Source organism: Pseudomyrmex gracilis, unplaced genomic scaffold (genome assembly GCF_002006095.1).
Source record: "Pseudomyrmex gracilis isolate BER0280 unplaced genomic scaffold, ASM200609v1 scaffold_105, whole genome shotgun sequence".
In the NCBI taxonomy this organism is placed as follows: Eukaryota; Metazoa; Arthropoda; class Insecta; order Hymenoptera; family Formicidae; genus Pseudomyrmex; species Pseudomyrmex gracilis.
In genome coordinates this window covers 24726-52689 of record NW_018020689.1, presented here as the reverse complement: position 1 = coordinate 52689, position 27964 = coordinate 24726, and the positions used below count along the sequence as shown (strand labels likewise).

At 35.7% G+C, this 27964-nt stretch overlaps 5 protein-coding genes across 9 annotated transcripts in view; 2 read left to right on the top strand and 3 right to left on the bottom strand.

Annotated features, from left to right (window-relative positions):
• LOC109856027 (tyrosine-protein kinase Src64B) overlaps positions 1-2655 on the bottom strand; it is a 31049-nt gene extending 28394 nt beyond the window's left edge. The window contains exon 1 of one of the 2 annotated variants that reach the window (XM_020430838.1): positions 2064-2655. The gene's annotated coding sequence lies outside the window, so the exon portion shown is untranslated. The remainder of the gene's footprint in view (positions 1-2063) is intronic. The other variant, XM_020430839.1, reaches the window with a different exon arrangement.
• Positions 2656-3140: 485 nt separating this feature from the next.
• LOC109856030 (ubiquitin-conjugating enzyme E2 variant 2) lies at positions 3141-4878 on the top strand. Its single transcript, XM_020430841.1, has 4 exons — positions 3141-3437; positions 3886-4028; positions 4295-4420; positions 4491-4878. Exons 1-4 carry the CDS (start codon positions 3413-3415, stop codon positions 4629-4631), a joined length of 435 nt encoding a protein of 144 aa, XP_020286430.1. The 5' UTR covers positions 3141-3412; the 3' UTR covers positions 4632-4878.
• Positions 4879-5679: 801 nt separating this feature from the next.
• Positions 5680-10031, bottom strand: LOC109856028 (cytochrome c1, heme protein, mitochondrial). The gene is made up of 8 exons (XM_020430840.1): positions 9723-10031; positions 8762-8812; positions 8293-8441; positions 8082-8214; positions 7844-8008; positions 7551-7664; positions 7265-7399; positions 5680-7174 (listed from the first exon to the last, which is right to left on the bottom strand). Exons 1-8 carry the CDS (start codon positions 9792-9794, stop codon positions 7061-7063), a joined length of 933 nt encoding a protein of 310 aa, XP_020286429.1. The 5' UTR covers positions 9795-10031; the 3' UTR covers positions 5680-7060.
• Positions 10032-10694: 663 nt separating this feature from the next.
• Positions 10695-18167, top strand: LOC109856026 (protein LSM14 homolog A-B). 4 transcript variants are annotated; one of them, XM_020430837.1, is made up of 7 exons: positions 10695-10917; positions 12540-12694; positions 12789-12984; positions 14385-14580; positions 14720-15013; positions 15272-15448; positions 15714-18167. In XM_020430837.1, exons 1-7 carry the CDS (start codon positions 10797-10799, stop codon positions 15997-15999), a joined length of 1425 nt encoding a protein of 474 aa, XP_020286426.1. In that variant the 5' UTR covers positions 10695-10796; the 3' UTR covers positions 16000-18167. The 4 variants fall into 4 exon arrangements, with proteins under 4 accessions (XP_020286426.1, XP_020286425.1, XP_020286424.1 ...); XM_020430836.1 differs by having other exon boundaries at positions 14693-15013; XM_020430835.1 differs by having other exon boundaries at positions 12789-13089.
• Positions 17033-27878, bottom strand: LOC109856032 (peroxisomal hydratase-dehydrogenase-epimerase-like). The gene is made up of 12 exons (XM_020430850.1): positions 27578-27878; positions 27032-27158; positions 26811-26917; positions 26453-26626; positions 26170-26303; positions 25947-26089; positions 21707-21870; positions 21397-21523; positions 21177-21283; positions 20689-20862; positions 20185-20339; positions 17033-19889 (listed from the first exon to the last, which is right to left on the bottom strand). The coding sequence occupies exons 1-12, from the start codon at positions 27668-27670 to the stop codon at positions 19655-19657; spliced, it is 1740 nt and encodes a 579-aa protein (XP_020286439.1). The 5' UTR covers positions 27671-27878; the 3' UTR covers positions 17033-19654.
• Positions 27879-27964: the final 86 nt, after the last annotated feature.

Here is a 27964-nt window from a genome sequence, read left to right as displayed (position 1 = left end):
TGCGACCAATTTGCGGTTGCCGTAAATCTTATTGGATCTCCCGTTTTCGTGCGCGATATTTATCCCGCAAAGATGCACGGTGACGCGTGCAATTTCCGATGGAAGCAACAGAGAGAGAGAGAGAGAAAGAGAGAGAGCCTCGCCGCCAACGTGATTTAAAGGTTAAGCCGAGGTTGGCCGCGCCGCACGCGGTCGGCCAATCGACCGTAAGGGCTCAGTGGTTAAACTTAAATCAGACCTGCACGTCGATTTAAGCCGGCCTCGATCGAGAGCGCTCGTTACATTCAATTTTCGCATCTAAAGGTCCATAGTTGAGGCATTTAACGCCCTTTGATATACATGTGACCTCGTTGAAAGAAATATTTTATGTTATGTATCTCTTTTATGGGTTTCTTCACCGTCCCTTATGGGACGGAAAGAAGGTCGTGCGTTATTTTTCCTTATTTCTCTCGGAATAGCAGTAGTTTACGTTTGCACGTTGATAAATGTTAGTTTAAATAACCCGTCAATCGGGAAAGTTAATCAAGGAAGTGTCGAGCTCAGTCGCGAACTTGTACAATACTCCATTTGCGCGATTAAATGCCCCGTGAACTATCAGCTGAGAAGCTTGCGAATGCGCATAAATTATGATCAACATAATGCAAGACAGAAAAGCCACGCCAGTCTCTCTCTCTTCGGGTTTAAGAACCGCTCCTTCCGGAAGGGTTCATATGCAATTAGCCGGTTACGCCCTTGATAGGAAAACAAAGCACGGGAAGGGTCCTTCCCTGTTCTCTGTGCGTTACTAACTGCGGATATATTCAATGCACGAGCGGCAACAAAAATTGACAACCGTGAACTTCTCGGGGATATTTTATTTTCTTTTTTTTTTTTTTTTTTTTTTAAATACAATCTCACACGCTCGCAAAGAGCTTGATCGATCGCCATTGATCGGTGTAAAGCAATAGCCGATCACGTTACAACGCGTTATATATATATATATATATACATAATGTTTTTTCCGATTATACTCTTTCCTATTATACTCTTTTTCTCTTCTCTGCGAAAAATACATATTTATATTTTTAAAAATAACTCAAAACGGTGACGGACTTAAAAAGAATATCAAATATCCTTTTTTTTGCAATATATTTCACGATATAAAAAACACGATATTAATAACGTAAATGTGGATTCAAACGCTTCACAAGGCATATTTGACAATTAAATGTGCAATGGCGTTATAAACTGTATAAAAATATATATATATATATATATACGCATATGATGCAAATATACAATGTTTTGCATTTTCTCTCGTAAAATAAAAACTTTTTTTTAGAATTTATTTATTTTCCCACTTTATTTATCCGTCTCGATTAATGCGCATTCGAGCGGATTTCTTTTTAGAAAATGACGAGCGTTCGATGTAAATCCGAAGGATTTAAATTTCAATTTAAACAAAGAAGCAACAATGCCAAAGCGTTGAAATCTCCCGAAGGAGACGCCATCGATAGTCAAATATAACTCTCCGAAGGGTATCCATTAATTCCGACTACTTATCTCGCGTAATCAAACGCTACGAAACGCTAATTGTTCCCGTGATCATTCGCAAGCGTGGTAATGACATGACAGTAACGACGATCAATGTCAGGAACGTCCCCCATCGCGCGCGTATAAATGTAACGCCCCCATGCACGAGAGCAGGACTCTCCGCGACGATCGAAAACAACAAATCGCCGACGCCGCTAATGGCGAGAGCGAATCAGCCGGGAAACAACGAGAATTGTCGCGCTCTTCTAACGTTTATGCATGTTATCGGCTCGGAATTTGACAGTCGTGTTTATTCATCGATCAGATTCCACGTATCAACAAGAAAATTCCAAAATCCAAAATCTAAAATCGAAGTCTCGCGCGACAACCAAGAGAGAGAGAGAGAGAGAGAGAGAGGTCAATGGCATATTTATGTTTGTTTATTATGGTGGCGGAACGTTCCGGCTGATCGGCGGGTGCTTCTGATCTTGCGGACGATGACTGACAGCGCGGTCAAAACACAAACATACAATAAAACAAAAAAAACTCACCCTTCTCACGGTATTTCCCGTGCTCTCGCTTCTCCGCGCCTTGTCCACCGACGGTGTTCTGCTCGTCGCTCGACGCGTGTCCGTTCTCTCTTCCAGTAATCCCACACACGGGCAAACGTTCAGACGGAGTCTTCGGGAGACGCGACGCGGACTTTTAGCAATTGCTCGCCGCCGGGCGCAACCACATCTGTCCCGTAATCACAAAACCGGCGCCGACTGCACGGCGCATCGCGGCGCGACGCTCGACACGAAGATGCACCCACACGTATAGCCACGAACTGACGGTTTATCACGCGCCGTTCATTATCAGCAGTAGAGGGAGAAGAGAAAAACCCACCTCTCGCCTCGTCGCGATCGCGACTGCTCGTGCGCAGCCAGCCGGTGACGAACTGATCGCTCACTCAGGGCAGACAATCCCCCATGTTGTTATCATCAGTTCGCCACACGCGAGCTCACTGCTGAAAACTTAGCTCGACGAGCGTCATCTGGTAGACGCGGGGGCGAATTATAAAGTTTACAATTTCTCGCACTTGTGGTGGAGCTAAGAACGGCCATATGGAGCGCGTTTCTATATGCGCAATGAACACACATTTTGAAGATATACAAAATTACGTACTTAAGAACCAAATCATCATCAAGTAAAAAACACGTGACAATTTGAATTCGGAGGCTTTTCGTTTTTTGAACTTTGTTACAATCTGTTTTTTTTTTTTTTTTTTTTTTTTTATTTTTTTTTTTTTTTTTTTTTTTTTTTTTCATTGTTTCTAACGCAAGATGTAAGAAGACACAGATTTCTTTGTCAAAAAAAATAAAAAAAATAAAAAAAAAGAATTGAGTCACTTTAGGGGCTTTGCCTTGTAAATGATATTGATAATAGATTATCTTATATAACGTACACACAATGGAACATTGTTTTACTGTGATCATTGATACTTATATTATTCTACGTTGCAAAAAAAAAAAAAAATGTAGCAAAACTTGCGTTTTCAGCGAGAAAAAACGCTCGAAGACCGGAAGTACACACGTCAGACGCGAGACTCGCCCCATCGAATCGGTAGATTTGTCGCTTCGCTCACAAGCGTGATCTAGAGAACGACTAGTCCGTGGAGTGTGGCAGGCGCGGAGAGGTTGGCTAGATTTTCGCAAAGTGTATTTTCAGTGTCAGGCAGGACGGCACGCACCTCCGCTTGGCAGCGTGCTGAATTAATCGCAACGTGTACGTGGGTGATGAGAAGCGCACGTCGCAGTTAAAAAGCCGCGCCAGACCACGTGTGAATACGCCGCGCACAGTCACGCACGGTGTGTGTTCGCTCGTTGCACTTTAGAAAAAAATACGGCGCCTCGCAGAAATGGCGGTGCCTAACACCGGTGTAGGTGAGTTATTTTGTTAAATAGTTTAGCGTGAAAAAGAAAAACAAGATACGCTTTCCGCTTGTTCTCGCGCGTTCTTTTTGTTGTTCTCGGGACGCGGAATCGGGACGATTCCGACGATCGTCGACCGACGCTTCGCACCGCGAATTGTCAACGGACACCGTCCGATCCCGCTCTGTGTCTTTACGAAGAGAAACGTCGTTACCGCGATGATGAACGATGTGACCGATTCCCGTTGTTTTCTCGTCGATAATCCCTTCTTTCGCGCGACATCGCGAAACCTATCCGCGCGTAATCGCTGAGAGATTCGAAGACACGTCGAACGTGTGTAAGGTTAACCATGCACAATTCTCGTCCCGAGTCATAACCTGTATCCATCGCGCGACGATTTCGGCGACTGCTCGCATCAGCTGTTTCGAATAAAATAAACCGCGATAATAATGTCTTTCAGTCGTACCCCGAAACTTCCGTCTGTTGGAAGAGTTAGAGCAAGGCCAGAAAGGTGTAGGCGACGGCACGATTAGTTGGGGCTTGGAGAATGATGATGACATGACCCTCACACATTGGACTGGTATGATAATTGGACCACCTAGGGTAAGAGATCTTTTATTTCGAGATGTTAATTTTTGTATATAAATTTAATATAATCTGTTATGCTTGATATATATTTTTATATAAGTTTATTTTTTCTCTCTTCCATTTTCAAAACTCTCTTAAACCACAGTACGATGTTATATTCAGTGAACTTTCTTAAACATCTTGCATTTTATGTACATCGATCACAATGTAATTACACATTATAATTTATGACAATTAAACATATTTTTATTTAATTTAATCTTATATTAATGTTTTTTTAGACACCATATGAAAATAGAATGTATAGTTTGAAAATTGACTGCGGTCAAAGATATCCAGATGATGCTCCTAATGTAAGATTTTTAAGCAGAATCAATATGAATTGCATCAACAGTGCTACTGGAGCTGTAAGTATACATACAGATATACAGTTGTGATAAGTTAAAAATACATACATAAAAATTCTTTGTACACAAGGTGGATAATCGCAGTGTGCCAGTTCTTGCTAAGTGGCAACGAGAATACACAATTAAAACAGTTCTCCAGGAACTTCGTCGTTTGATGACATTAAAGGAGAACATGAAACTTTCTCAGCCTCCGGAGGGCAGTACTTTTTAGCCTAACCGTATGAACAGAGACATCTTCCTTTTTGCAATAGCATGAAGCGAGATCTAACAAGAAGGTACCAAATATTAAACAGGTGCCAGCTAAAGTTATATGTTTAAAAAGAAACAAAAAAAAGCTTTGTGAGAGAAAAGAGGTAATAGCTTGGAAAGTTGAATTGGGTGTATTGAATTTATGCATAGAAAATTTATGCAATTAGATAAAAAAAAAAAAAAAAAAAATTTACGACATATTCATCAAACAGAAGTGGCCGTATTCTGGTAAGGCTGCTTTTCTATCAAAATTTTTTCACGTTTTTTACTTACCAACAAAAAATGTGAGATGTTCTTTCGATTACTTCCAATGTCGTATATAAATTTATACATCTATATATTGTATAGAGTACAATAAATTGTATTATTGTATTTACGCACGAAATAATAATTCTACTCTACGTGCAACCGAAAGAGAAACTCTGTTTCGGCTTTTCAAGCTAGTACACAATGTGTAAAAAAAAAAAATCATATTTTGAATCTTAAAAACTGAATACACACACAGACCGTGTAATAAAAATGATTAATCGGTAAGAATAACTTATGCCTTCGAAGTTTTTTAACGTGAGAAGAAGGACAATGCGTGGTATCGTGAGCCGTTTTAAGACCTTTCCTCTGTTTGCGCGTAAGTGCCATTTTATCTCTTGCGGAGGTGTCTCTCACCGAGAGTGCTCTGTTGTAGACAAAATTTGTAAATTCTGAATTGTAAACTCTGCGTATCAATTTTTACATCATTTTCTGTGCTGTATATTATTTCAACTAAGCGTTCTTCGATGAAAACAATGTGCATACGTTGCGTTTGAGAAAAATTGTGTCTTTAAAAACGGCCTCTCATACTATCGAGAAAACGGATTCTCGTACGAATTGTGGATTCGTATTTGATGAGAAAACGTTGTGGCTTTGTAACCGAAGCATATACATATGACAATTTTATTTGTAATATCTCATATGGCGAATGATATATAAATGTTGCATGGCAAAGTGCATCAATATGTGAAGCATTATGATTACGCAAACAAATTTTCTTTTTCTTTTTTTTTCTTTTTTTTTTNTTTTTTTTTTTTTTTTTTTAATCACGTTTTGGAACTTGTGTAATCGAAAATACATGCACAGCCACTGACATAATTTAATTATATACCTATTGAACTACAAAAAAATCACAGTATACACAAACGCGCGATTCAAGCTTCATAATTGATGTATTATATTATGTTTATTACGAATTATTAAAGTCATAATCGATTGCTAACATTCTGTAAAATACACAAGCTGCATATTACTTGTTATGTGAAATCAGATTTATTTTATCTTTATTAATGCAATTATTGCGATAAATAAATTAAGCTCGACACACCATTGCTGAAAATCGAATTGTATGCAGCCCACTTGATTTCCATTACGATGCGAACGTGTTATTATATTCCAGCAAGAGGATAACGTGTTATTATTATTGACGTCATCTCGGGGTTTATTACCTATTACTTTAAAAAAAAAATAATAAATAAAAAATGTCTTCATATCTAGAAACTAAAGTGAGTTCCACCAAAGTAGATTCAAAGTAGATTTTTGAGATATCTCCGTGTTTAATTGTGTAATGTAAAAATTTTCGATTACCCAAACGAAATATACCTCTTTGTCAGCTTTGCATTTCAGTATTACACTATCGGTAATATAAATAGTGTAATTTAAATCATCCTATTGAAAGAGTAAACAAGTTATGTAACTCCATGTGGACGAAATCAAGCTTAAGGAGAATAAAATGATTTCCTTAGAAATGGAGGTGTTGTCTTGTCTTTCTTTTTTTATCCATATGCGTTAATGATCTTTCTTCTTTGGAAAATAATCAAATTGATTTATTGAAACCAGATTGTTTCACAGCGTTCATTTTTCTTGTGATCTCTCAGAGAATTTATAGTCCAAATGAATTCCTCTTTACTGAAAAACATTTCGTTAGCGAGATATTACTATACAAGCACAAAATTAAGACTATATTCTCGATTTATATATGCGTACATATATAATTACAATAGATTTTTATATCTTTTGAATAAAAAAATGTTTGAATATGATAATAAATTTCGTAATCATACTTGAACATTCCCCGCGAATTGTTCAAGACTGCGAATATAAATCGCATCTCGTCAAAAGAATGAACGTTCTTTATGTTTAACAATTTATTTATGTCAGACAATGACTCCATTGTATATAGCTATGTACAATGTATAATTTAATAGGTTTGGTAGTGATGACAAATTGACAGTTTGTCAAATGCTAGCATGAGTATGAATCTTGAGAGAGGAGTCACAAAAACTTGCCGGATACATCACTTAAATTCTGAAACTACATTCCGATATCAGCACAATAGCTAATATTGCATTAATTTCCATTCGGCTAACGTTTATATTGTTTTGGGACGAACATTATTTTTGTGCTCTTGACAGTTGTCCATGTATGTCGTTTCATGTAGTACGTGGCAGCAGTTAGAATGAGCAGTATTCCAAGAGCCTGTAAACAATTGATATATGAAGCAATTGTTGTGTGCACTGAGATTAGATAAAAAAACAAAAAGCTTATAAATAATTATAGCCAATTCACCTTAATAGTCATCCTCTTTCGATCGTCGAATTCATGATTGGCAGTCCACGTCAGGAATGTGACGATATCTTTTGTTACTTGAGATGCAGTTGGAGGAGTTCCATCTTCGTATTCTAAAACTTCGTCATAAATAGCCTGCGTAGAAGAATACAGGAATTAGAACTCATTGTTTGTGTTTTATACAATTAGACAAATGACATTTGCTAATGACATTTGATTTGTGTGAGTGCAATTCTCAATATTGCAAAATTTACATTTTGTTTTGAACAAAATATAAACAACTTACTTGTGCCATACCAATTGCGCCGCCTGGGAAATATGGATTGAAATATTGACCTTCTCTTAAATGTATACCAGCTGGTGGATCACAATATCCAGTCAACAAAGAAAATACATAGTTCTACAAATATAACATGCTCAATTAACAAAACGAAACCTAGTATCAATACTAGAAATAAGTTCAACGAAAACTACCGAGTGTTTATGAAATTTATAATTTTTATAAACTATTTGACGTTTTTTGCTCTGTACGGAGTATAATACATTTACTTATCAATTTTTCCGGATAAAGAAACTTACTTCTCCGTTGTGCCTGGCATTAATCATGTAAGACAGATCAGGTGGATAAGCACCATTGTTTGCTGCTCTAGCAGCTTCTTCATTTGGATATGGCGACGGTATATAATCAGATAGTTTTCCTGGACGTTTGTAATATTCTCCTTGTTCATTAGGGCCATCCTCCACCTACATAATGAAAATGCAAGAATATTATATTATTCGAACAAACTATGTTTCTCACAATTTATGTAAGACATACCATGACTTCTTCTGCTAAAGCTTTGGCTTCCGCTTCAGTATGAGTGACATTCACAAGGTGACGATATGCCACATATTGCAAACTGTGACAGGCTGCACAGACATTCTTGTAAACCTCCCATCCCCGTCGCATGCTATACATACAAATATTACAATTGTAATAACAATAATAAACGTTTGTTGGATTATTGATTATACTGAAAGAATCGTACCTAGCATGATCTAGCGAGTTAAACCAACCATAGAAATCCCATTTGTATGTTGGCGGATGAGCTATTAAATCGCTAGCTCTTACTGAGCTATCTAATGCATAAATAAAGGCACTTATGCCTCCGGCTGTTACTCCTAAGCATGTTAATAACTGTAAGTAAAAGTGTTAGAGATATTACTGCTTTTTTTCTCATACATAGTTTACACAATTAAATGTTATATACAATATTACAAACTAGTATTGTAAAATCACCAGAAAAAAAATATCAGAAAAAATATAGATAAACCATAAGATATAGATAACTGAATATAATAAATATAGACAACTAAATAAGAAATATTGTTTTAACTTACTATTAATGCATCATATAGTTTGAGAAAATAAGGTTTTTTTCTTAAGGATCAGGAATGGACGAAGGAGTTGGAAAAAGCTTCAATCAAAAGATATTACATATATACATTCACACATACCACTTTTCGACTTCTGGGCCAGTCTTTCACGGTAGTAGAGAAATTGCTAGTCTGCAAAAGTTCAAATATAACGTATAAACACTGTACAAATACACAACTGAAAAAATTGAAATATTTACAAATCTTTATGTTACAATTTATAATTTTGATGATCAAAGAACTTGACTTTAACCACTCAAAATTAACAAATATCTTTTATTGGTAAATTTTATTTTACAAACAAAAATTTAAATTTTATTTTTTTATCTTATGTCATTTGCAATAATAAATAAAGTGGAAATCTTTTACATTATCTATTGAACATAAAACAAACATCTTTGTTTAATTCTGAGATAAAAGAAATTTACTATTATATAATCAAACTTATATACAGACAAACACAAGGAATCTTACTCAATATATAAGAATGTTATAACATTTCTTCTCAATCAGTTCCAAACTGACAGTTATACAATAACACTTGCTAGCATACTTGCTATTCTAATTGGATAAATAAAATCTTCTTGTGTTTACAAATTATAGTGTAACAGCGAGTGACAAAAAATAAATTTTCCTTGTAATTGTTTTTTGGTTATTCGTTTGCTGACTGCGCACGGAAGATGCATCAGCAACACATGTTCGATTATCATGGCAGCATCTCGATTTTCGGTATCGCTCGCTATTACATAACGTCTATTAAACTGTCGTCAAAATCATCACGCAGGTAACGTCGCGGGACGTCGCGCCCTTTGTCGACGTTTTGACGTCGCGCGGACGTTTCGCGGAGGTTGATATCGCCGAAAAAAGGTTTAACATTAGCAGCCGACAGTTCGTACTGTATCCTCCTCGGCGAGTCCTCGAGTCAATATTGGTTAGGCAAATTTTGCATCTCGACACAGACGTCGTAATAAGGTGCGAATTGTCACGAGAAAATACGCACAAGCTCTTTAACAAAACGCTTATGTCTTGCCGATTTACTTACCTGGCCGACCAGCGTGCCGTAATTCGGTTTCAAAAGACTCAATTTACAAATCCGACCTAACGTCGCCGCCATGTTGGCAAAAGGTACAATGTGCCAAGGATGGTGCTAGTCAATGAAGAGTTTACTGACAGCCGACTCCGAAAGTCACTTTCCCACTTTTGTAAAAAATTTCTGTGCAATTACTTCGGATTTCTTTTTTATTGACACAAGAAACAGCTAAGGGAGGTTAAATTATCAACAGAAAGAAACGTCGTGAAGGTGACATCGGCCGACTTCGGCCGAACTGGAGCAGGACCGCCAACGTCATTTGGCCGAACCAATTCCTGATATTTGAATCGGTATCTCAGCGTGTACGCGATCGATTAACATTGTTATTTTTATTATTATTGTTGTTATTACTTGTCAATTTTCACGGAATAATATCGATCGAGTCAAAACTAGATTGAGCCGATTCTCGTCAAAATAATAAAATTGTCAAATAATTTATGAAATTACAACCGATTAAAGTCTACTTTTCATGTGTATATCGAAAAATGAGCAACGAACGATACGTCGTCGCGTATCGATATATCGCGATGCAATTACCTGGGCTGCGTTTCATTTGATGATCGCAACGTTCGCGAGCGTTACTCTATCTTTGTTTAACTGTCGATGAAAAACAAGAACGAAATGATTTAATGAGCGTTGCGATTGCTAAATGAAGCGCAGCCTTGAAAGAGCTGCACCCGTTACGACCATCACACACAAAATTACTTAAGATCGTAAGACGTAGCCGTAAAGAAATTGACCAATCAGAATCCTATCCCTACATGCCCACCACTTTTAGATGTAAATGTCTGATTGGTCAATTTCCTTACGGCTACCTCTTACGATCTTAAGTAAATTTTGTGTGTGATGGCCTTTACGTTGTGTGACGTGAGGTAAGGGCTTGGGGAGAGGGCAACGCATGCGTGGCGCGTAGTTGGCTACACAGCAGTTAGCCGTCGATCATTGGTGTCAGCTGGAAGATTCCGTCAGATGGTGTCGTGAATCCTGTAAAATCACATCGATCAGTGCACGACGGAGTCAGTCAAGATGAGCGGTGGAATGCCAGAGCTAGGCTCTAAGATCAGTTTGATCTCGAAAGCGGATATTCGCTATGAGGGACGTCTCTTCACCGTCGATCCGCAGGAATGTACGATCGCCCTGGCCAACGGTGAGTAGAACAACGAGAATCCAAGATGGACTCCCGCCGCAATCGCATCCACTGTTCCCATCTCTCCCGCCGCCACTCTCGAACGCTCGTTCTTTTTCCCAGCCTCCGAAAAAAAAAAAAAAAAAAGAAGCCGAGCACGGCCGGAATTCCGTGACCCTTCTCACCTTCGTGCAATCTCGATATCGAGTAATCTCATCTGTCCCGGTCCGGGTGAGCGAATTTAGATGTTTCCGTCACACAATTCCGTTATTTCGGATAAACATAATGGTCATTTTCACCGTCAGTGGCGTCAGAGTTTGCACGTGAAAAAAACTGATACCGATTACGATCTCCGGCTTGCCGTGTGATACTTGAGTTTAGACAATGGTCACTCGCCGGTCTCCTCGATCTTTTGTTGCTACGCGTCAAACTCCCGACGCTTCGCGAGGAAAAAAAAAATATCGAGAAATTGCCGGTGTCCGCAATTTCGCTCGGCAAGATCGTGGCGCAAAACACTCGGGGTCGTGGCGACCCTGAATCCTTTGTAACGGATGTTTTTCCGAGGCGTGACTTATATACCGGCTGGAATTTCGAACGTTTCGATACGTTGTGATATGAGAATTCAATATCCCCAAGAGTCTATTTACCTATCAATCGTCCCGCGGTGAGTGATTTAATTTGCATATTAAGCGAAAAACGCCGAATATCGAATAACTGTGAAACTTGTTGATAATCATTTGATCTACGTCATGTGGCGGTTTATTTGGCTTGTGCTTGTCGCCAAACGTGACAAAAATGATCTCAGATCGTTTTAAAGTTTTTATCTTGATGTATTACAGTTGTGAATTTATATTTTGTACAAAAATAACGGTAGGGATAATAATGACAAATTCGAAAAATTTGATGAAAAATTTGAAATTTTGTTGTACGAGCAGCTCTGTTACGTTACTGTGCAAATGTCGTTTTTAATGTTATGTGTAACATTGTAAAACTTTTGAATGAACTTTTTCATTTTTTTGTATCGGATTGAGACTTGAGACTCTTATGTAATAAACACGTACATAATTTCGAATTTGAGTATAACCGTTAGTACGGAATGTTTTTCCTCTTTCTTCACAATGTTTACATGTCCTTGCTCTTGTCCCATTACATGTAATACCATGTGTAGACAGATGACTTTGAAACTACTCGAAAGGAACAAATATTATTCTTCGAGGTATATTAAATCAAAGTGATTCATGTATATTATGAATTGAAGATAACCAATGAATATATATATATATATAATTCTCTTTTTAGATAAAATATATAAAAGATAATGCAATTGTGTTACAGAGATATTTTAATATAGTTTATACAATCTTTAAATATTTACATGATGTTTATCTATTATTTGAATTTATTGATATTAATACAACAATATTTATTTAATGTGTGAAACTCTGCAAGTAATTTATTTATATCAGAATAAAACTATGTATAAAATAATATTATAGCGTTATTATTTAATATTAAATTTAAAATATTGTCAGTACTATTAACTATTTTATTACATGTTAATGTAAAACATTGTTGAATTATAAGAATGTCTTTCTAATTGTTGAAATTTACACGAACAAATAAATTATTTATTACTTCTACAGTACGTTCTTTTGGTACGGAGGATCGGGAAACTCAACTTCCTGTTGCACCACAAAATCAAGTATATGAATATATTCTGTTTCGTGGATCAGATATTAAGGATATCAGAGTTGTCAACAATGTTAGTTCTATTCCCAATGATCCAGCTATTGTGCAGGTAATGTTTTTTAACATTTATGTTTTTATGATTTATATACAGTGTTGTTATATGTTTTAATTATGACATTAACTTGATTGTCATTATTCTGAAGATGACAGTGCAACCATCTATGAATCAGCAGTCGTATCAGCCACAGCCTAGCTATGCTCATCCAATGATGGGCCAAATGGGTCCGATGGGCGGTCAATACGGAGCTCCCTATGGTATGGGTATGGGTACTATGGGCCCAGTAATGGGAATGCCGACCACAACTAGAGATCCACGTGGAGCAATGAATAAACAACCAAGTGAGTTGAGCTTGGGCTCTGCCGAACCCAATGCCATGAATATTCCGAACTCACTGCCAACGGCCAATATCGACCCATTACCAAAAGATCAATCTCTGGAAGATGGTAAACTGTTTTTGCTATAAAATATCCCTTGCGCCTTGTGCTGGCATGCTTTGTTGCTGCTCCTGTCTTGGTAATGCCTGCAAGCGCCAAATATGCAAAACTTATTCTTTTTTTTATCAAATTTTGTTTTATCAAAAATTAATATAAAATATTTTTACGTAAGATTTCATAATAACATTTGAATAAGAATCTTCTAATAATCTTAACATATCTTTTTAATAATCTTGATATATTTTTTTATAATAATTTTTTCTACAATGTTTTCTCTTTTTTTGTATTTTATGTATTATCTGTTACTGTATTATTTGTTTTAACTAAAAACAGTTACTAGTTTTTATTACATAAAAGCTTAGTGCTTTGCTTGACTGCTTTCTATGTATAATATTAATTGTAAATGTTCGTAAACAGTTTTTTATACATTTACTTTTATATACTTACAAGTCTGCACACACTGATAATACGGGATAAAATTTTTATTTATATACTGAAATTTCATTTATTTTTCTTCTCACTTTATCTTCCTACCCTAGTATACGTTTATTTTCCCTAAAAATCTCTCAGTTATAGTCCCACGCAGTTTCCCTTACGATTCCTACCCTCAGCTTCTTCTTTGACTCCCACTTTTGCACTTAGCAGAGCGAACGAAGCGCGGGAAATCGCGTGATTTGCAGCAATCAATCACTGCAATTATGAAACCCATCTTTACTCTGCAGCAGTGGTGGGATCCCTTCTGAAAGAAAAATAAGTAAAGCTCACGTTTCATGGGTGGAAAAATAAATAAAGTTTCAGTATATATTTTGTTTTTTTTTACAATAATAGTTTGAACTTCTAGATGTTTCCTTTTGTTGTTTTAAAAGCATTTTAATGTCAATTTTTTTAATAATTTTGCACACTTATCTAACCTTTATGCATAATTTTTATTCATATATTTTACACTTAATCTTTTCAAATTTTTTTTGTTTTTTTTTTGTTTTGCATATGCATTTTCTTATTTTACTCTCCTAATAGTTACTCTCCTCATAGTTACTCTCACAAATACCAAAATATAGCAACAACAGTGATAGTAAACGATGACGAATCGTTGAAAAATCCTCGAGAGATTTTTCTTATATGCGACTCTTGTAGAAATAGTTTTTTATTTGAAGTTGGCAATATAAACTGTTGGTCTCTATTTTCTTTGCTAAAATTTCGTGTTGGATTAGGATTGCCTGTGCCTTTGATTTGCTAATGATTTATGATATTATCTGGTAATAAGACCAAATATTATGTGACATTTGTATGTTCTAATAATATAGGTGTACTAGATCTTATTAGTGGTGGTTCTCGTTCTACCACTCCGACATCATCCTTACTGACGAGAAAAAGTCCAACTATGGATCAAGGTATTCAGGTAGGACACGAACAATCGCAGCAACAGAATAGTAACATTGGCAAATTGAATGATAAGACGAACATGAGGACCGTCCAACCCCCTCGCCGGGATCATGATAGGTATTTTATTTTCAATAAATTTTTTTACAATAAAGAAATAAATTTCTTAATTGTAAATATTAGTATTTAATATCAGAACAATATTAAATTAATTCATGAATGTTAATGTCAGTGTGACGAACATTCTTCGCATTTTTAGCCACGGAAATGCTAAGAATAACACGGCCATGTCTCACAATCAGTACAATGACGGAAAGAGGGACATGATGAAGCAAGATATTCAAAATCAAGGTGGTCATGGTCAAGGTGGTCGAGGCAACCGTGGTGGCTGGGTGAATCGTGGCGGCAACATGAGAGGTAGAGGAGGTCGAGGACGTGGTGGTTTTCGTGCGAATCAAGCGGGCAACACTGGTGCCAACAAGCCTAAAAATACACTGAAGTTTGATAACGACTATGACTTCGAACAAGCCAATACCGAATTCGAGGAATTAAGGTAAATAACACTTACATATATATTGACGTTACACATCACGCATGGTTACGTGCCGGATTCATTTCAGTTAACTTATTTGAAATGACCAATGTGGACACCATGCGAAAGCAAATTAATGCGATTTTAAAGACAAATTTGAATAACAAATCATTGTCTTACGCATCGCAATGACATTGCATTACTATAATATCGTTATTTTCTTTTTTTTTTAATGATATAGTGTTATGCTATTTATGTGTTCATTGCGTATTATTGCAGGTCACAATTGGCAAAAACGAAAATTGATGGTACCGACAACGAGAAAAAAGATGACAGTGGAAATGAAACGGGCGCAGGTGAAGGTGAACCTGAGGAGGAACCAGAGATTGTGCACTATGATAAGTCCAAATCGTTCTTTGACAATATTAGTTGTGAGGCTGTCGAAAGGAGTAAAGGGTGTGTATCAAAAGAAGATAGTAATCTAACATACTGCTTTGAGACTTTAAAAAATTTAAATGTAAATTTGTTATAAATTTTTAATGTATAGTGCTTGTTACATTGACCGTAAATTGAATTCTTTTCAAGATTAATTGACACATATGTATTTTTTTTCTTATAAAAAGCAGGATAAATGTTACATGAGATTTTTTTTGTCTCATCAGCAACTTGCGTTGCACAACGTTTTCCATATGTTGCAAATTTTTTTCCCCATTTTTTCCAGTCGGTTCCAACGCACGGATTGGAGAACAGAACGAAAACTGAATTCAGAAACTTTTGGTGTTGCTTCTACAAGACGTGGAGGTTTTCGCGGTCGTGGCTATTACAATCGCGGAATGGGAGGCATGTACAGAGGAAGCGGCGGTGGCAACAACAATTTCCGCGGTGGTTATCGAGGCAACAGAGGCGGCAATCGTAAACCTCCTAATCAAATGCAAAACAACACGGGGAGTCAAAATCGCGCGACCAACGAACAATCTGCCCCTCAGTCGCAGACGAACGTTATCTAAATAATAATAATAAAAAAAGAATTTAATTTGTCACCGGTACGGCGTAAAAGAACTCAAATAACACATATACCGGAGAAAATAAGCGTTGCGCTACTATATAAATATATATATATATAAGTATTCAATAGATTAAGATTTTATATACGCTCCACCGTTATGGACTGATTTGGATTAAAATTTGGCAATCGAACCGTATAGACATTACACGCGGTCTCAGATTGAATGTAGATTATATAACGGAGAGCGCGCGTTTGCAAAAAACAAAAAATAAATAAAAATCGCCGGGCCGGTGGTTACGTGTGGGATTAAGTGACAAGAATCGCACATGCGGACGTCGCATATGATTCATTGCATCGATATTTTGCCGCTAAATGATCGAAGAAGGTACTTTTAAAAGACAAATTTGTTTCTTACCGCTTAGTCGACAATGATCACGACGAATTGCTATTAAGAGAATATAAAAACAAGATAATTTCGCTTCAAAGCGAAGTCAGCTACAAGCAGAACCTTTGTTCTTTTTTATAACGAATACTTATTTGTGGAATCAAATGTAAGAATTTGAAAGAGGAGGAATTAAAATTTGCGTGGATTAGTTGTAAGTTTTATTTGAAATGTGTCTTAATGAGTTAATTTGAAAAAAAAACCACCTATAAGAGTGGTGGTGTGTCCGTTTATAGTTAAGGGAAAAAAAAGAAAAACAATTCGATCGTGATCATTTATTCAGTCCGGTTTTCTCAAGACTTGACTATAACTAATTAAGGAATGGCTTTATTATGAAGGTGACTATGGTCGTTTATGGAATAGCTGGTTTGTATCCGTATATCGGAAGTGAATGGCAAAAATAATGGACGTGCGTAAAAGTACTTTCTCGACAAAGTATGTAAAAATCGATTGTATCTATAAAAAAAAAAACAAAAAAAACAAAAAAAAAAAGTAATGCATTTGTCGAGAATAGGAATATTGTGAAGTATATAGAGTACAAGGCACACATTTGGCAAAAAAAAAAAAAAAAAAAAAACATTCTTTTCTTTTGTTTTGGGTTTTTGAGCGTACACAGACGAGAAATTTTTCAAATCCTCGGCATGAAGTTCATGTAAAACGTATAATTTTATTGGGGCGGATAAATATAAGAAAACAAACGAGCGAAAATAAGTTTCCATATATAGGATTTTTGTATTATTAAATTGGAGTAACTAAAAATAACCCGCTTACTCTTTCTTTGGAAGATCTGTATCTTAGAATTACGAAAGATGTAAGCGTCTATCTTATTGTTGTAAGTAGCTAAGTTCTAAAATCGTGTTAAATCATATAATTGGCATCGTGTTCTCTCTGCAACCAAGGATTCCTCGATTGCTCTCAAATGTGTCGAATAATCTCGATAAGATGAGACATAAGTCTGGATACGTAAGTCTCAAAGAAATTTATAATCAGTAAGGTGATGTTCATCTAGGTCAATGTAATATTTTAAGATTCACACCATTTCTAACAATATATTTCTGTCGATATCTGGTTTTCTCTTTCAATGTTTTTTTTCTTGCTGTTTTGTTGATCGAAAACTATGACATGGTATATGCAAAAATACTGAAAAGGAAATAAGATTTGCGCACTTGCAATTAACATATGTATGAAAACACACAAAAAAAATTATATATAAAATGAATTATTTATTAAAATAATAAAAATACTGTCTTACCAGTCAGTATCATAAAACATGTAGTCAGTCATACATATCTATATTGAAGTGAAATTGCAATTGATCTGTTTTCTTTTCGTATTTGAACAGTCTAGTCTTGAAACGAGAATGAACACTTTGTATATGGGGAAAAAAAAAAAAAAAAAAAAATTATGTGAGTTTGTATTAGTGACGCGAATTCAGAATTGTAACTTGTGATAAAAACTTCCAGACTAAACAAAATAAAGTGCATAAAGATTAGACTATTCATGCTTTCGAAGAATCCTTTTTGATGCATGACAACGCTGCGCGTAGGATTGTGTTAAATGGCGATACGAGCAAGACTAAAATAAAGCATGATGTCCTTAAAAATGTAAGACGTAAAAAAAAAGAGTAAGAATATTATTTGCGACTATTATTTTTCTATGGCTCGTACGGAGTCCAACTCGCATACAGATAATTATATATACAAAATACATGCATACACACACACATATAACTTGAGATTTATATTACTTGATAAGCAAACCCGCAAATACACACACACATTTTTAATAGACTATCAGAGAAAACGCAGAATAAAGTAAAAAGGATAATATATAGGAATATAAAACAAAGTAAACGAGTAGGGAAGGAAGATACGGTGAGACGACATTATCTTTTAAGTTATATGCCTAGAACATATGAAAAACAAATCATGTATGGGAAAAGAAGTTTTTCTTTTGTACAGCGATATTGTGATTTCCCGGTACGAATAATATTGAAAATAATGAAATAACACTTTGCTATGTCATTCTCCTGCATATTTTTTTTCTTTCTTTCTCGCTCCAGTATTCAAAAAAAAAAAAAAAAAAAAAAAACCAATTAAAAACTTATTTCTCGCAATGAAGTTATATAACATTGGGAAACGGTTACCGGAGAGTACTGTGCTTCCTCTTCGATAAATTTTATATAATTTATCGATAAATGTTAATATAAGAGATAAAAATGTACGTATGAGTTTAAATGTGAGACGATAAGTGGTTTAAACCAATTTTAAAGGAGCGACTTGGGAAACAAAGACTGCGTGTCATGCGATTTTGGAAAGAAAAATACAAAAAAAAAGAGGAATATGTATTTGGATGTAAATAGAATTTATGTAACGTCTTTGGTGTATAAAAAACTCTAGCGCGTGTTATCTTTGCGTGCGTTGCTACGCGTTACGTATACAATGTGATTAGGACGTGTCGCGCGCAAAAAAAAAAAAAAAAAAAATCTACGTCTTCTACGCGCTGTGTCTGGAGTGTTTTAAATTGATAAGAACAAATCGATTAGAACGGTTACGCGATGTAACGACCCACCCCGTAGATCAATGGGTCATTTCATTTGGACCATCGGGAGCAATTTTATCTTTGTTTTTGCACACGAAATTTTTGTACATGTTTAAATGGCACATTTAAATGGCCCTGCATTATCACACTCTCACACACTGTTACGAATTATTAAGTCTCTGTTTCTTGCGAGATTAAAAAATTCGCCATATGTGCACAACCAACTTTCAAGACTGCGATGTATATTTCGAGTTAGTTCTGGAAGTGTTATGAGCTTATAAAATTAATACAGGGTCATTATTTTTATTTTGTACTTTTTTTGTTCAAAATATTTGTTATATATTTGTCTTGTATCACAGGTACAATCTCAGTTACAAACTTGTTACAAACGTGAAGTTGAAAACATACGTATACAAGTGTGAAGAAATTAAGGACGGAAATATATAAAACAGTTGCTGTAGCAAGAAAAAAACAAGTATACTAATATTTTCTCAATGTAAAATAACAAATATTTCTCTGCGAACTGCAACTTTATTTCGACTGCATGTTGTTCTCTTCGTCCTTGCAGTGATTCGTACGAAGCGATCTTTTGCGAGCGAAAAGATTTTTGGAGTGAAATGATGAGGAGAGATCACGGTCGAGCGCGCGCGATTGCCGATTTATCAGCGAGTACTCAGGCACAGCTCATAAGGCCCGTTCTTGTACTGTCGCAGACTTCTCCTTTTATCGGGCGACCTCGCACGATCTTGGTGTCGACATGCGGGAAATTATTCTTGTAGTGACGGCGCAGAGTACGCGGATTCGGCACGTAAACCTCGTAAGGCGGTTTGCCGTTCTCGATGACCCAAATACTGCCGGACTCACCGATCCTCAAGATTGTCATGAGACCTTGAGCGACTACGTAAGGCCTGCGAAAGCAAAATTCACAAACATAACGATACTGACAGAAAAGTGGGACTTTATCCGCCGAATTATCGCTTACACGTAACCACCGAGATTGCAGTGTTTATTTCAACCGAAGTTACAAAGTTTAAACAAACTAATTTTTTAAATAAATTTTGATTTGAATTTTTCTTACACGAAGAGATCACACTTGAAATAATTATTATCGCAGATGATGTAAAATCTGATTTGTACTATTATATCTCAATACCGCAAACAAAATATAACGTTATAGCGACAATATATCGATGATGAACTCACGTCTGTATCGAGAACTGTTCGAGAGTTTTGACAAAATCTGCCTTCATAACTCGGGAGAGCAATTTGTTGGGACTATCTACTGTCAGAGCGGTTTCTGTCAATCCTGGGCACAAGGTTAACACAGTGACGCCGGTCTTCTCGTAGTGATAAGGATCCTGTTTCGAGACAAACATGATTAAGAGCTTTGTGAGCAATAAAAGAAAGTGCAAAAGACAGATTTCAGATATCTTATAATTTGAAAACATCGTACACATATGTACAGTCAGTCACAAAAGTTAATCTAATCCAGATGCTTACTTGTAAATATTTTTATAAAATGTCATTTTTTCATAATATTTTTGTAGAACTTTTTAAACAATTGCAATTTCTATAATATTACAAATTTCTTGGCATATACAAACTTTAGCGACTGACTGGATACAGTGATCTTTAGATGTATTAGATGTGGTAATATCTAAGAAGTTTTTTTTTCTGTTTTTATGTTTAGTCACAATATTCAATTACCGAGAGAGACTGCGATAAACCGATGATGGCGTGTTTTGTGGCAGTGTAAACCGGAAGCTGAGCTGTGTTTCGAATATCTATATGCTGGCTCACGTTCACCAATATACCACCGTGACCGCTTGTATCTTTGCTCATATGTTGTATAGCTAGCATTGCCGTGTTGATCATGCCACCCTACAACAACGCGTGTCGCATTAGGATCAAAAGGTATTCTCGTTTTTTTGTTTTATGTTTGTAACTGATTATTTGTTTCTTTTTTACATTTTTGTACATGTTGAAAACGTGGGGAATCAATTTCACGACAAACAATAAAGAAACAACAAGAAATAGAATAGTTTTAGATCAGCAAACAAATAGAGATGTAACAAAAGTAAAAAAGAAATTATGAGATAAACTTTTCACCACACACACACACACAATAAAAAAAACTATTGAGTAAATTACTAATAAAAATTTTATGAACATTAATTTTTGATGGAAATACTTACGATGTTTACCGCGATTTCTTTCTCCCATCTTCGCTCGTCCAAAATACCGGCGTTATTAATCACGATATCGATATTTTGCAACAGCGACAATGCCTCTTTGAAGGCCCCTGTAAATTAGTACGATAAACATGTGAAATGAGATAATGTCGTTTACCGAGTGGTCCGGTGATTATGATGCTCGAACAAACAATTCGAGAATCTGTTGCCTCATGATACTTACCGGTCACTTGCTTGTGATTAGATACGTCGGCGTGTATGAAATGCACTTTCTTCTCGCCGCAAGATTTCTCGATACCGTTCACGATCCGTTTGCCGGTTTCGGCATCGATGTCCAATATAACTATTTTCTGTAGTGCAAACGCGCGAAAAAATAAATTAAAAAAAAAAAAAAAATTATAACAGTACCGATATAAGAGAAAAAACGTGTAATATTTTATAAAATCACAATTTTTCCGTACAACTGCCGTTCTAGTTTTACATCTTCCTGTTTTGTTTCCTATATAGTGCGTTATTTTACTTCTTAAACTTACGTTTGCTCCGTGTTTTAAAAAGTGACCGAGAAAGGCGTGACCCAGTCCTGCCGCTCCGCCGGTGATCAGAACATTTTTCCCGGAGACAATGCAATTAATAGCTTCTATCTCCTTTGCCTTTTCGGAGGCTGAAGAACGACGGCGGAACGATCGCGGAGTTGGATCTGCAACAAAATCTCGGTGAATATAAAAAATACATTTACTTTTAATACACTATCGTAATATTAATATGCATAATTGATTTATTTATAATTGCCTATTTGAAAAACTTTACTTTTCGTTTATCCTCGTTATTGATGTAAAAGCAAATATGAAGGATAATACGAGAAAATGTCAAGTTTATCTTCTTCGATAATGACTCACTCATTTACTTGATGTTTACTGCGCACTAATCTATCAGTTTATATAACAAATCGTTTTTGCATGCGGATAACGTATTATCTTTTCGCGACTGGGAAAATAACTACAATAGTTTTCTCGGATCAAATTTTTATTGTAAACAAAAATTATCTGTCCTATTTTAAAAATGTGTGTGCGATCGAGATAAGTACAAAGTCGCAAAAAAATGCGCAGTTGTTTCGTTCTACTTTTATTTCAAATATTGAATTTTTGCGGCACGTCTTTATTTCAACCTGTTCAGAAAACTACATAAAATTAAAAAGAACGCAGTTTTTGCATTTTACATTGTCACGCATAAAAAAACACTTCATCGAATAGAGTAGATATCAGAACCTGCATGTTTTGTAAAAAAAAAAAAAACAAAAACAAAAACTTCAAACATACCCATTTTCTTTTTCGTGAATAAAACTACCGCGAATGTTCGAGAGGTGCGCAGTATCACTTCTCGGCGAACTTAAATCACCGAAGCGTGGAAATAGGAAAAAGAGAACGAAGAACTGGCGCTAGGCAGCGTATGTACGTTTCGACTGAACTTCGAGACCGGCCTCCGAATGATATTTATACATAAGATAAGCAGTGAGATGTGTAATTCCATGATACCGCGATACTTACAGTTTCCGTTGTGGCGGGGATGTTTCAGAGAGGGTGAAAGGTGGACTCTTCTTTGACTTTTCCAGTTGAACGCACACAGATTCACACGAAAATTGCCAAAAGTCGCCTCGACATTATTGGCAATTTTTTTTTTTTTTTTTTTTTTAATTAGACCATCGATTGTGCGTGTACTCTTGCGTGTGTACTTGGTATTGCTTTTTAATACGTTTTTTACGTTCGACAATATAGTATCGACTATAACGTCAGAGAAGTTGGAGAACGATAATTCACTATCTCCGTTAAAGTGTTCTAATTTAAAAGTACATTTTCATATCATTAAGATAAGAAAGAAGATGATAACTAGTATAAAAAAATTTAAGTATATCAACGAACTTATATGTATATATTACGTTTATTATCTACGACTTTAAAATATGAAATCGGAACGAAAAACAGACTTCAAAGAGACTTTATATTCCACAAACAGTAAAAGGAAGCAACAATGTGGAATCTTTGCTGAGTGAACGGTTTGTTTAAGGAGGTCGATAGTAACTTTTCGATTCTTTGCGCCTATCGCGATTCTCAGTCTTCTCATTATTATTGCGTCTTTTATCTTCCCTCTCGCTGACCAGCCGCGTCTCGTCGTTCTCTTTACACGCCATTCGTGATGGAACGGCTTTTTCTAATTAACCTCTTTTTAATTAATCGCGGCCAGTATTCTGATACGGGGGACGTGAACCGAACAATCATTTCTTCCAGGCGCACTTTGAGATATCGATAGTTGAACATCGTGGCAGACCGCAATGCCGCGTGGCAGATCGTGGTCCAAACAATATATCATTCTAGAGATTGGTTTTTTATTTTTTTACACTTCTCGCGAAGAGAGAACGTACTTTGTAAAAGTCGGGAAAAAGAGATAATTTCTTAATATTTTCTATTTATTTGTGTGCGCAAAAAAAAAAGACAAAAATTAACGTTCGCGATTTTTTGACAGTGATCTTTCAATTTGTAACAATTGTATCTTTATTAATAACAAATTTTCGGTAATATGTATGTTTTTTATCTAGTCTTTACAATTACCAATTTGTCAACAAACTGCAAGGTTCTTAGAACTTCTCTCACATTGCCATTTAATATAACAATTCTTCAAATATACGTCAGCAAATTTCCCGTTCTTCGTTACGTAAATGAAAATCTTGTACTTTTCTCGACATTATGTAATATCTTCAGCATTGTGCTAACAATTTACAACGCAACGAATTAAATGCGCAAAATCAATATGTGCCAGCTAACAAAATTTATTGAAGTCTTTTGCCTTATTCGGAATGTTTAGTTTTGGCTTTTTTTCGTGGAATATATTAGTTTTGTATATTACATTCGATCTCATCTCCCGAACGTTTCATTAATACGAATTTATGGTAGTCGCGGGACAGAAAACTGGCTGGTAGATCGTAGATTACCGACGAAACGAGAACAAAATATCTCTGCCCCTTTTTTACGGCCTGTGCGTCACCCGAACGATACGTTGTCATATTTTTAAATCATCAATTTTTCTTTTTTTATTGCATCAGCAGTAATTTCTATATTTTGCTTACAAATTATTTTTTATTTTAAAATTAAGAAGATGCAATGTGCAATCAAATGGAGCAAATTCAAGTGCGAACAATTGCTTTCTCGAAAATGTTTTTTTTTTTTTTATAGTTTTACAGAAAACCGTGCGGAAATTCGACTAAAAATTGACTAGACGATAGCGACTGACATTTGACGTCGAGTGGTACCACAACTATTCGTGGAATAGCGATATGTGACTCGTGAGGGTCAAATCTAAGACGAACTATGCGGTTCGGACTAACTAGTCATATAATCCATGATGATTGTACGAGATAAACTTTTGTTTGGCGAATCTGACGTTCCACGACGTAACAGAGTTGCGAGAATCCGTTGTAGAGAATCCATACGCAATAGAATTGTTATCGATCGCGTTATCGTCAGCAGTCTATTCCTTCCGTGGCCTTACACGTGGCATTTTTGTCGCTGCAAATTAACAAGACAATTTTTTTACACGTAATCTTAAAATAAAAAATAAAACAACAATGCTAAAAAAAACAATAAAAAATTAACAATAAACATTTAACTAAAGAGATCTAATTTGCGATCTGATTCTTTGATCTCCGAACATGTCGGTGCGTTAATTAAAGACGATGATAATCGTCTCGGTGTCTTCGCAATATTCGCAAACTGCGAGGTCGTTTTTATCGTCAATAGCACGTGGCATCGGGGGCGCACTTTAGAAATAACGCAGTCAGTGCAGTCGTGTGGCACAGAGCGATGATAAGAGCTTGACGTGCGCACAGCTCGTGCGCGCCGCGTCTTATCAATGGAAAAAAGCGCACTTAACGTTCGATCGGCGTCGCGCCGGTGATAAATCAAACGAAGAAAACGCGCGCGTCGTCGGCCCCGAGCCGATATCAATAACCGGTATGCGTCGGTTTTCATCGAACTTTATTCCGAATTGATACAAAAGTAATTTCTTCGTTTGCGATTTTTGTTCCGCCGCGGCTATCGTGTCGCGCGAAAAAAGCGCGAGACGCATTAACGCGTGTTGCGTATATTGATGTGACCGTCTACATTCTACATCAAGTCGAAAGTGCATCATCGGTTCATGACAGAGAGATATACGCGCTCTCGTCGTCTGCGAGAGATTACATTCTACTTACTCCACACTTAATAACTGGTTTGATAACCGATATACGTTATTTGATTGTATGCGTATTGTCATCTATAATGTTAATCAGAAAATGATGGATGTGTGTGTGTGTGTGTGATTTTTACATACACAAAATATAAATCGAATGCTTGATATTGCTAATTTTTTTAAATCAAATGTTAATTAAAATATATTAAACCTATCTCTTTGTGTGTGTAAGGGTATAAATTATAATCAGAAAATTTTAGTGCGCAGTGTACATTGCATTATTGATCAAATTTAACATAAATCTTTTGTGCGAAAAACAAATTTTGTTGCAGTTCAGAGTTTTTACACTGTTACTTAAAAAAAAGATGAAACATATATAAAGCGCTGATTGTAGTACAAAATAAAAATATCTATATTTAAAAATACAATATTTAGAGTATACAAATTATTTTACTATAATTTTTCTTTTAATAGATAACAGATATTTGTTAACAGATATTAGTTAGGCAACAAAATATCTTTTTAACAATTCGAATAATTGATATGTTTTTCAATTTTCGTCGACTTCACTTTTCTTTTGTGGCAGAGTATCGGGAAGCAGCACCTCATAAACGGGTTTTCCATCCTCGCTTATCCACACGCTACCGTTTTGCGCGCATCGAATTATGTACACCAATCCATGAGCCACGCTTTCCACTCTATAATGACAGACATTTTATTTTTATACGTGCATTTTTTAAAGATTTTTGCGAAATTTAAATTAACGATTTAGCGGTACCGCTGCGGTCGATAGTTCTGTAAAACGCTATCAGCGTTCGAAATATCTTCGAAGCCTTCCAGGACTTGTATATCGGTTAAACCGGGACACAGGACGATCACCTTTACATTGGTTCTTTCGTAGTGATAAGGTTGCTATAGGTACAAAAATACAAAAGTAGAACGGCAGTGTTTTTCAAGAATTAAAATTAAGGATGTAAATTATTTTTTTCTCCCAGATTATCATATTTTTAATTATTTTTTAAATCTTGTCTATATTGTTTATTTTGTATATAAATACTTACCGCAAAAGAACGACTAAAACTAACTACGGCGTGCTTTGTTGCAGAATATACCGGAAGCTGAGATACCGCTCGTAATCCGGCAACGGACGAAATATTTACGACGACACCACCCTTACCTCCGCAGTCCTTTCGCATTTGTTGAATCCCCAGAAGAGTTCCACGAATCACAGCTGTCTGCAATAGTGAGATTATATATATTTTCACATCTTGATACATAGTCTGTTATAATTACAAATTATTACATATATTAATTACAAAGTTACTGCGTGTTATACGCTAAATTATTGACTGCCAAAAAAATATTTTAGTCCGACAGATTTACACGATAATTAAATTAAAACAAAAAAATAAAACTTACTACGTTAACATCGATAGTCTTGGAAAAGTCCGTTTCGTTTATTAATCCTGCATTATTTACCAACACATCCAGTCCGCCCAAAATGTTGATTGCCTCTTTGAAAGTGGCTGCAATAATAAATTAATTCATAAAAAACCAAATTTTTCAGAAAAAGATATTTTTGAACACTTTTCAACGCGTTATCTTTTTGTAAATAAATCTTTGCAAATAGGTATACTTACAATCAAATTCAGAATTATTTGTCACATCACAATGGAGAAATACAGCGCGCTTGCGGCCAAATTCACTGTTCAAAGTCTGCACAGCTTGTTCTCCATGAGATTGCCGAATATCGATCATAATTATCATCTAAAAATTAGAAATAAATATTCTTATAATAAATATTCTTGTCTTAATTCTTTAAATCACATAAATAACATTATTTTGATTTTCTATGAATATATTTTAGAATTATCATATATGGTTTACATGTGGAAATAATTAAAATTATATTTTTTCTATTTACAATTGCAGTAACTTTATCTTGGTCCGAGAATAGCGTTACTATTATCTTCGAACGATAAGCGCCGTTATCTATATTTGTCTGAATTACGCACCAACATGGCGAAACTCATCATTAATTTACTTCATAATTATTTAATTAATTTATTTATTTATTAGTATAAAACAACGTTTTTCCGAACGTGAACTTGGTGTGATAAATTATATTTCATTATAGAAATTATATTTCTTTATATATTAAGTATATTGTTAATTAAATAACATACGGAAGCACCATTTCGCAGCAGCTCTCTGCTAAATGCCAGACCTAAACCACTTGCCGCTCCGGTCACTATAACCCGTTTATCTTTGATCTGCATCTTTCTTTTCAATGTATTTCTCACTTACAAAGACTTTGGCTTCTTTAGAAGACGCTTATCAATAACATGTCAATTTCCGTTCACGAACTTTATATTTCTGTAGAGTATACGTGTTTAATTGCACATGTGTGATTAAAAGGCTGAGAGCACCGTCTTTTTTCTGATCACGAACTGTAACGCCAGTCTTCCGTCGGTCTTGAAAGCCTCCTTGTACCGATATGGAAGAATCGTTCTCTCGTTCGACGATCTTCGACCTCACAATCTGCGTGACGTTCGAGTCGTCAGGGTCTTTCG

Excerpts from the sequence above, each read along its gene's own strand:
- LOC109856030 (XM_020430841.1), top strand. The coding sequence starts at position 3,413 with ATGGCGGTGCCTAACACCGGTGTAG. Across the intron at positions 3,438-3,885 it reads GGTGCCTAACACCGGTGTAG|TCGTACCCCGAAACTTCCGT; the intron begins GTGAGTTATTTT and ends AATGTCTTTCAG. Across the intron at positions 4,029-4,294 it reads TGATAATTGGACCACCTAGG|ACACCATATGAAAATAGAAT; the intron begins GTAAGAGATCTT and ends ATGTTTTTTTAG.
- LOC109856028 (XM_020430840.1), bottom strand. The coding sequence starts at position 9,794 with ATGGCGGCGACGTTAGGTCGGATTTGTAAATTGAGTCTTTTGAAACCG. Across the intron at positions 8,009-8,081 it reads CTTTAGCAGAAGAAGTCATG|GTGGAGGATGGCCCTAATGA; the intron begins GTATGTCTTACA and ends TTCATTATGTAG. Across the intron at positions 7,665-7,843 it reads ATGCCAGGCACAACGGAGAA|AACTATGTATTTTCTTTGTT; the intron begins GTAAGTTTCTTT and ends TTATATTTGTAG.
- LOC109856026 (XM_020430834.1), top strand. The coding sequence starts at position 10,797 with ATGAGCGGTGGAATGCCAGAGCTAGGCTCTAAGATCAGTTTGATCTCG. Across the intron at positions 12,695-12,788 it reads ATGATCCAGCTATTGTGCAG|ATGACAGTGCAACCATCTAT; the intron begins GTAATGTTTTTT and ends ATTATTCTGAAG. Across the intron at positions 13,090-14,384 it reads AGATCAATCTCTGGAAGATG|GTGTACTAGATCTTATTAGT; the intron begins GTAAACTGTTTT and ends CTAATAATATAG.
- LOC109856032 (XM_020430850.1), bottom strand. The coding sequence starts at position 27,670 with ATGCAGATCAAAGATAAACGGGTTATAGTGACCGGAGCGGCAAGTGGT. Across the intron at positions 27,159-27,577 it reads TGCTGCGAAATGGTGCTTCC|ATGATAATTATGATCGATAT; the intron begins GTATGTTATTTA and ends TCTAATTTTTAG. Across the intron at positions 26,918-27,031 it reads AAATAATTCTGAATTTGATT|CCACTTTCAAAGAGGCAATC; the intron begins GTAAGTATACCT and ends TTATTATTGCAG.